The sequence below is a fragment of the Scomber scombrus genome, chromosome 8 (genome assembly GCF_963691925.1).
Source record: "Scomber scombrus chromosome 8, fScoSco1.1, whole genome shotgun sequence".
Lineage (NCBI taxonomy): Eukaryota > Metazoa > Chordata > Actinopteri > Scombriformes > Scombridae > Scomber > Scomber scombrus.
Window position 1 is genome coordinate 10,152,768 of NC_084977.1, and position 8,396 is coordinate 10,161,163.

An 8,396-nucleotide genomic window follows, 5' to 3' on the forward strand; every position below is an offset into this window, starting at 1 on the left:
GCTGTTAGGGAACACAGGGCTGAGGGAACATAGGGCTGAGGGAACACAGAGCTGTGGGAACACAGAGCTGTGGGAACATAGGGCTGAGGGAACATAGGGCTGTTAGGGAACACAGGGCTGAGGGAACATAGACACGCTCTCGGCCAGTATCCACCGATAATATTGGTTGGCTGATATATCATCGGGCTTGAATTGTAATATCAGCTATATTATTCAGCTGCTGATCATGATTTCAAAATAAATAAATAAATAAATGATCTCCAACCTGCTTTATTTGGTTTGTTGTTGAACTCAAAGCAGGTGGCATCTAAATCGAAGATGTGAAGAAAAAAAAAAGCTAAGGAGACTTTCAATATTTTAAAGGAAGTACTCTAGAAGTACTCACAGTGAAGGACTTTGAATTCCTCCGGCTTGTACAAGGTTTAAGTGTTTGTATGACAAAATTTTGTTTAAGAATTTGTAGTTAATAAAGTTTTTTTTGCAGCGTGCTCTGTGTCACGTGACTTTGTTTATCCTGTGCCGGGGGGCTGCAGACTGTGTGGACTCGTTTATAATGGCAAGAAACGAGGAGAAACAACAAGGGAGACTGAACAGACTTTGGCTGCAGAAAGAGAGAGAGGGTAAAGCAGTTTGTAGTCACAACACACACTGCCATTTAATTGATATTTTGCAGATAATCGCTTCTTGTTCCACGGCCAGTTAGCTTGATTTTAGCTAACCTTACTGTTGTGCTAACTGGTATTACTTTATCTGCAAAAAACAGACAAAACTCCTGTCATTGAGAGTAAATGTTCTCATAATGTCTTAATCATTTGTCTTGTATTAAGTCATGTTACTTTTCACCTCTCAGTGTGATACTCGGAGGAAATACTTAATACTTAAATTCTTTCTTTACAGAGGGACGACTCAAAGATGTACATGAGCGGAGACCCAAGCTGGTAATGAAGAAGTTATACATTGTTAAGAAATCCCTCTTTGACTGAACAACCCTAAACCTAACCCTCAAATGTTTAACCCTTGTGACTCATTTAAAACAAAATGTTACAGATGACTCCTTAGTGACAGAAGTTGTCCGCTTCAAAAGAAAAGAATGTTATAAATTAATATTAGTTTCACTTTCAATGAATTTCTTTTTCCAACCAACATCAGTCCTGATAATCACTATCAAATATTCATTAGTTTTCAAGATTTTAATCCTTTAAATGCCAGATTGTTTACATAAGACAACTGTTTAAATGCTCAAAGCTACCTGCAAGGCAATACAAATTCTCCATTTGTAGCTGCACATACACACATTTATTTCCAAAATGACAGCCCAGAATGCATGAAAGAGTCATATTTTAGCAGGGGGATCAATAAATGTGGTTTAATTGTTTTTAATGGGACATTTTTGTCCCTAAGAGTCTTGGTGTAAAAACATGTTTATAATACAGTGTATTATAGACTTATTATGATGATTTGGATGAAATTAAAAATTGATGCCATATGCTTGAAGACAGCCCAGAATGATAAAGAAAATCAAAAAAACAAAAGCTGAAAATGTCCTTCAGGCATAAGGATTAAGCTTACCCCTTTCTTCCACAGTCCACTCTTCATTCAGCTTCCTCTGTGAAAAAGTGGATCCCCAGTATCAAGAGTGAAATAGAGTATTATTTGCAGGTAAGTGAATTATTATTAATGTGTAAAATTAATTATCAGTGGTTGCTGATGACTGAATTTTCTGCTGAAAGATGAAAAGTGTCTGTTTTTGTATTTTTTTCCCCATCACAGCAGTCCCAGCTCTCTCATTACCCAGAGAGGAAGATAGCAGAGTTCCAGCTGCACATTGAGGCTTTGGAAAAAGACTACAAAAGTTTCATTGCCAAACTACGAATTCTTGATCCCTCTTGTAAACACAAGCCATGGACTCCTCGAGCATATTGTAAAAGGAGAGCAGAGACACAAGACTCTCCAAGCATCGGTCAGTGTGTTATAGGCCATAGCTGATCTTTTTCAAACTGTTGATGCTGTTGAGAAGTTCATGCAAAAAATGTTAGCCAAAATAGAGGTGAAGGTTGCGATATAACTGTATACCCATTTATTGCTTGCATTTGTCTAATCTGTTTTGCAGGCCTGTAACTGACACTTATCTTCATTTGTTGATCAAAAAGTGATTATTTTCTCGATTGATAATTTTGTCTATAAAATGTCTGAAAATAGTGAAATACTGATATTATAATTTCCCAGAGTTCAAGGTTATGTCTTTAAATGTCTTATTTTGTCTGAACAACTATCCAAAACCCAAAGGAATTCCATTTATTTTAATGTATGACAAAGAAATGTATAAAATCATAACATTTGAGAAGCTAGCTAAGTAAATTTACTCTTTACTCTGATTTACAGTTAAGATCCCTCGGCCCTGTGAGTCACATGATCATAGGAGTCAGCTAAATGGAGGTGAGAGGGATTCGCCTACTAATAAGACAGGATGTCTCAAAACCTCAGCCACTGAGACACATAGCCCTCCCAGTCAATTGGCGACCAGGTTTCAAACCCCTGTCCCCACCAGACCAATCTCAGAGACTTCAGATGCAGCCTGTGGAGACCAGGACCAGCCCCTCTTCTTTGACCGTACACGGCTGGCGGTGGCTGCTGCTGCGTTCAGAGGACATTCAGATCAGCGAGGCGTCTTTCAAACGCAGAACCTAGCCAGGGTTCTGCAGTCTGGCCTGCCGAACCTCAATAATCCGTCTTTAGGACAAAGATTTTCAACCCAGAGCAGAGACACTGTAGGACCCAGAGAGAACGATGAGGGGGCAACAATGGGATCTGATGTGGGACAGAAAGGTGTTGTCCGGGAACATGACTCAGTCTGTAAAACAGCAGAGCGGATACCGGGGAAAACATCCAGTACTGGGACAACAGGGGAGAAGACATTTCATGTTCTGGGACTAGACAATTACTCTTCTTCTGATGAGGAGTCAGACACATGATAGTTTGAGATGATAAAATAAAATGCTCTGCAATTTTCTACAATTCACATTACGATGAAGTGTTTTATGTAACCTCTCGATGTCCTGTGTTCATTTGAGGACTTCCTAAATAGTGGTGGGTCATCATTTCTGAAAACATCATAATAAAGAATTAAAGTATTTTAATAGCATTTGACTAAAATCAAATCCTATAATTTAAAATCTAGAAGATGATAAGCTTAAAATATGGTAATTAATTTTATATGAGGATTGTAAAGCAGAATATCTCAATTTTAGAGCCTAGTTTTAATGCAATTAAACAGAGAAAAGATACATTTCAGTATTGAATGAAAGCCCTAGTCACAAGAACTGCTGCATAAGGGGAAGAGTTTGCAAAAAGACATTAGTAATGTAAAGTAGTTCATGTTGAGAATTTCAGTGTCATTTTCAGGCACAACTGCATTTGAGTAATCAGTCATCACGACCACAAATATCTCCATTATACAACGGAGAGGAAAAGATTATGTGAGAAACGCAGAAATTGAAAAGCTGGCTGATTCAATGATTCATGTTAGGCACTTTCTGGTTATCTTAACTGGAGCAGCGAACACAGCCTGGTTAGACCCTAACCCCAAACCCCACCCTCCCACCTATACCAGTCTGTGCTGCTGCTGCTGTCTATTTCAGCATGACACTTCTGGGAAATAGACTCATCAGCTTGTAGAGTGCAGACACTGCAGTTTATGGTTAAGTTTGACGTAATTACCCATTTTGTAGAGCTCTGTATGCACAGTGCAAGGTGGGTTTCCCTTTATGTCTGCAGGGGCCTGGAGAAATGAAACCAACTTTTAACACTTTTTAGTTTTACTGTGAGAGCGCTCCTCCAACACCTCTCTGCAGAAAGATTGTTTCTTGCAAGTTCCCATCTGTGATGTCAGAAATACAACCTTTATCAAAAACCACAAAAAGCCCACTATGGGGACCTAACTAATAATTGTCAACTGATGTTTTTGATCAAACAGCAGATAAGCTTTAATGTGTTATATGGAAACTGCTGCAACCACAGTGTAGGAACAGTGCAATCATGCAGCATCCTAGACAAGCCCCAAAGTGGCAGAAAGACCACAGCAACGGTATTCACTAAAGGGGGAGGAAAGCTTTCCTGTAAGTTCAGCTCTGAGGTATTGTCTATGGTTAGTTCTCACCTCGTATCACTGCATCTCTCACCAACCTGCGTCTGTCTCCTGCTACCAGTCTCTGACAAGCAGCCAGAAAAAAAGCCAATGCAGAAACTTATGTCTTTTTCATGTGGCAGCAGTGTCTTCCCACCAAGAATACACTGTGTACTACTGAAACTGCTGTATCACTGTTTACTAACACACCATGTCTCATAAAGAGTGATATTCAGGAATAATGCATTTCAGTAATAAAACAATACATTTTCAACAGGTTGAATCATTAGCCAAATATTCAGATTCAGTACATGGTTAATATTTGAAGTGAAACACTTGAGAGGCCTGTATGACACACACACACACACACACGCTTAGTTTTGTTGAAAAGAAAGTTAACTAGACCAAATCTGTCACGTAAAGTGCTACTTTGCAATAACCCCTCTTCATTTCGTGGAATTTGTAAAAAGGTCTTGGTTGGTGAGGTGGGGTCAGATGAAACCTCTAGCTTCCTTTATCTCATACACTGAGTAGGGGAAGTACTCAAGATATTTTACTGAATTAAAAGGACCAGTGTATCTATAAAAAAAAACCCCTATTACAAGTTAAAGTCCTGCATGGCAAATTACTTCAGTAAAATTACATCAGTATTAGCAGCAAAATTAATACTAAAGCATCAGTGTCTACGCAGCATGTTACTGTTGTAGCTGCTAAAGGTGGAGCTAATTTGAACTACTTTATACACAGTCAGCTAGTTTAGTCCAGTGGTTCACAACCTAGGGATCTGGCCCCTCCAAAGGGTCACCAGATAAATCTGAGTGCTCACAAGATGCTTAATGGGAGAAGAAAGATGAAAAAAAGGTTGGAAACCACTGGTTTAATTTTAAATAATGTGTCAAATTTTCATCTGAAAAAGTAACTAAAGTTGTCCAATAAATGTAGTGGAGTAGAAAGTACAATATTTCCCTCTGAAATGGAAGTATAAAGTAGCATCAAATGGAAATACTGAAGTAAAGTACAAGTACCTCAAAGGTGCTTATATATATGGGAGCTGACTTGAGCATGCATTTACTACTGTAAATGTTCACCACTTTCCACTACTGGTTGGGGGTCAGTTGAAACATATAGCTTCTTTTCTTTCACACTTTGCTGTCATTTCATATATGCACCGTGCAAAGAAAGTGAAACTAGTACTGCGTGATTAAGTTCTGTAGTTGCAATTAAATACTTTGCGCAATGCAGACCAGAGTAGAGTAAGTAGATTGTATATGTATGGTCAGTTACAAGTAGATGTATGAATGGGTTGATATAGTTTGTTGGATTGTGTGAGTTTAGTAAAGTGCACTTGTCTGCAGTCCATGCAGTGTGGGAGGTAACGTGGGTGATGAATATCTTGACAGCTGACGCTTGGTTTTTTTAAGTCAGATGTGCTCAGACAAAAGTGCATACCTCCTGCATGCAGAGACAATAGATGCTCACACAGTCTCTCTCACAGTAGGACCTGCAACATGTGTGACCAGAGCTATCCATTCCCGCAGGTCTTTCTTGTGGATAGTGCTGAAGGTCCACAGCACTCTGGCCAGCTTCCAAACCTTGTTCCCTGCTGGTCCTTCCCACCTGCCCAGGACAGGGTGAGGAGCCGTGGGAAGAGTCGGGGCTACATGGGGGTCAGCCCTGGTCTGGCCATGGTTGTGCTGTGCCTGTTCCTGCTTGTGTTTGCAGCCCTGGGGTTTCAATTCTACCAGATTTACAACTTAAAGACAGAGCTGGAAAACATGAAAAGGGTAAGAAGTCACTGGGTTGGGGTGGATGTGGAAGTGTACATGGAGAGTGCAAGAAAGGAGAAATGTTTGAAATTAAGTTAAAAAGGAATTTAAGAAGATAATGATGACTTTAGTTGTGTTTGAGAGTTAATAGTTTCAAAGCAGAAAAACAGGAGGAATGTGAAATGTGTAAAATATTAGAAAACTGTTTGAGATCTAGCAGAATGATGACTATGCAAAATATGTAGGAAAGTAGATGAATGTCGATTATTGAAAAACAATTTTTACAGAATATTGCCTCTTGTGCAATTTAACGGAGGCATAGCTGCAACAAATTTTTTTTTTAAAGGGGGAATGTCTCTCACTATTGCATAGAGAGTAGGTGATGGGTAAAAATGTGACAGGTGTAAGGTGGGAGTGTGGAAAAAGTTAACCTGGAAAGTTAACACAGGGCCACAAACTGTTATAATTAATTAATTCATCATTCGAAGAGTGGAAATAGTTTAACTCTGCTCTGACATTTAAAAATGCATACCAAAGACTTCATTGCTCTGTCTGTGGTCACTGGTCCAGAGAGACAGGATTTCCTCTCTCTCTCTGAGAGAGCTTTGAGAGACAGGCAGTCTAAGTTATGTGGTATTGAAACTTCTCTGTCTCTTTTGTTTCACAGACGGTCAGAAATGAGCTGGAGTCTAAAACACCTCAGAAGCAAATTGGTAAGTCTCCATCATCTACACTTCTCATCATGCAAGTTATTCCCAAAACAGGGAAAAAATATTTTCAAATAAAGGAAAAGAGGAAGTAATGTCTCTTTAATCTGATGGTTGTTTCAGGTCTCTATAAACCTGGCTCGAATGGAGAAGACACAGACAAGAGAGCTGCAGCACATGTGATAGGTAACATTTTTATTCAAAGTGAAGCTATACTCTGATTCTCTAATCTACACAGGACTGAAAGAGGTAACATAATCTCTCCCCTCTTGCAGGGCAGAGTAAACAAGATGGATCCCATAAAACCTTGCGATGGGAGCCGAAGGCCGGTCGGGCCTTCACAGTCGGTGGAGTGTCTTACCGGATTGAAGATGGAGCCCTGCAGGTCAATGAGAGCGGACTCTACCATATTTACTCACATGTGGAGTTGATCTTCAAACACTGTTTTCCTGAACACTCATTCTCTCACTCCGTGTTTGTGAGGAGAGCAGGACACCCCTTACCTCTGAAACTGATGGAGGCCCACAGAGAGGGTTTCTGCTCCCAGCAGAAGGGGAACCCATGGACCACAGATAGTTACCTCGGCTCTGCACTGCAGCTGCAGAAATATGACAGAGTTTTAGTGAATGTATCACACCCCTTGTTTCTTAGTTCACATAATGCCAACTTCTTTGGTCTCTACCAGATCCAAAGAGGATAAAGTGATAGGCTATGTGTTTTGTTTGAAAGAATATCAGATGATATTAATAAACAGTTTATTGCTGTGTGTGTGTGTGTGTGTCTTGTACGTTCGACAGTCTGAGTATGTGTTTTGTTTCTTTATATTTCTGACTGTCTCAGCAAATTTTTCCCAAATGAAAGAATGTAAACTGCTCATCACTTTACTCAAATGATTTGTGTGCTGAATGGGACTTGTGTCATTGTGAAACACTAAGATGCTTATCTATTTCTGTGAGGATCAGACTGTTGATGTCTAAATGTGTGCTTAGAAAACATTTAATATGGGTGTTTTCAAGTAATTAAAGATGTATTTTAACTTAATTTCCATTTACTGAAACAGCAAAGTGCTTTGTTCATAATTGAAGTCTTTTTTCATTGCATTGTTTTAAAGTGTGTCATGTTTGTGCAATCTCATCATTTAATAAACCCACATGAGTTTTGTTCATGCCCTAAGGAATGGAAAGTAGATAAAGACAGACACCAACTCAAATTTTGCACCTTGATTTCCATAAATTCCATTGTGATAAAACAGAGGCAGGCTAGACAGCTGCCACCTAAAATCCCCAACTAAGCTAATATAGATTAATTTGGACCTTCAAAAACTCATTTAGAGACCAAATTGCATGTGCATTTGTGTAGTTGCAGGGCTCTTTTTTAACCCTTCAATTTAACACCTTCATCTTGCTTCTCTTCCTACATACACCACAAATGTAAGTCGATGTGACAAAATGTGCAGGCTGGGCACAGATGAGGGGACAAGACAGAAGCAAGTTTGTCGTGCATTTCCTTCCTGTGTGATCATGAGGGTCTTGCAAGTCTACGAGTAGATTTTTAAAAAAAAGATTGCGCAGCATTCAAAAAGCATTTCCTTTAAACTCATTTATTTTCTTTCAAGACCTTGTGAGTCTCACTGTGAGAGCCGAATAATCCTTTTAAACGAACATGAAAGAGATGATTTAAACAAAAACTGAATGAACAAGCTTCAGTACTTCAGTCATTTGGAGCTAAACCACAAACAGTTCAGAGAATCTCAGTGGTTGCTCATCAATGAAAACAAAAATAAAAATTAACTCATATCTA

At 39.2% G+C, this 8,396-nt stretch overlaps 2 protein-coding genes across 2 annotated transcripts; both read left to right on the forward strand.

Moving 5' to 3' along the window:
- The first annotated feature begins 530 nt into the window (after positions 1–530).
- On the forward strand, positions 531–3,019 carry si:dkey-86e18.1 (uncharacterized protein LOC557342 homolog). Its single transcript, XM_062424581.1, has 5 exons — positions 531–620; positions 898–938; positions 1,585–1,659; positions 1,771–1,960; positions 2,383–3,019. The coding sequence occupies exons 1-5, from the start codon at positions 554–556 to the stop codon at positions 2,970–2,972; spliced, it is 963 nt and encodes a 320-aa protein (XP_062280565.1). The 5' UTR covers positions 531–553; the 3' UTR covers positions 2,973–3,019.
- Positions 3,020–5,600: 2,581 nt separating this feature from the next.
- On the forward strand, positions 5,601–7,596 carry faslg (Fas ligand (TNF superfamily, member 6)). Its single transcript, XM_062424564.1, has 4 exons — positions 5,601–5,907; positions 6,557–6,602; positions 6,720–6,782; positions 6,872–7,596. Exons 1-4 carry the CDS (start codon positions 5,632–5,634, stop codon positions 7,294–7,296), a joined length of 810 nt encoding a protein of 269 aa, XP_062280548.1. The 5' UTR covers positions 5,601–5,631; the 3' UTR covers positions 7,297–7,596.
- Positions 7,597–8,396: the final 800 nt, after the last annotated feature.

Bases quoted from the DNA above. Each gene is read 5' to 3' on its own strand.
- si:dkey-86e18.1 (XM_062424581.1), top strand. From the start codon at position 554: ATGGCAAGAAACGAGGAGAAACAACAAGGGAGACTGAACAGACTTTGG. The intron at 621-897 runs GTAAAGCAGTTT...CTTTCTTTACAG, and splicing joins GCTGCAGAAAGAGAGAGAGG to AGGGACGACTCAAAGATGTA. The intron at 1,660-1,770 runs GTAAGTGAATTA...TCCCCATCACAG, and splicing joins AAATAGAGTATTATTTGCAG to CAGTCCCAGCTCTCTCATTA.
- faslg (XM_062424564.1), top strand. From the start codon at position 5,632: ATGTGTGACCAGAGCTATCCATTCCCGCAGGTCTTTCTTGTGGATAGT. The intron at 5,908-6,556 runs GTAAGAAGTCAC...TTTGTTTCACAG, and splicing joins AGCTGGAAAACATGAAAAGG to ACGGTCAGAAATGAGCTGGA. The intron at 6,783-6,871 runs GTAACATTTTTA...CCCCTCTTGCAG, and splicing joins AGCTGCAGCACATGTGATAG to GGCAGAGTAAACAAGATGGA.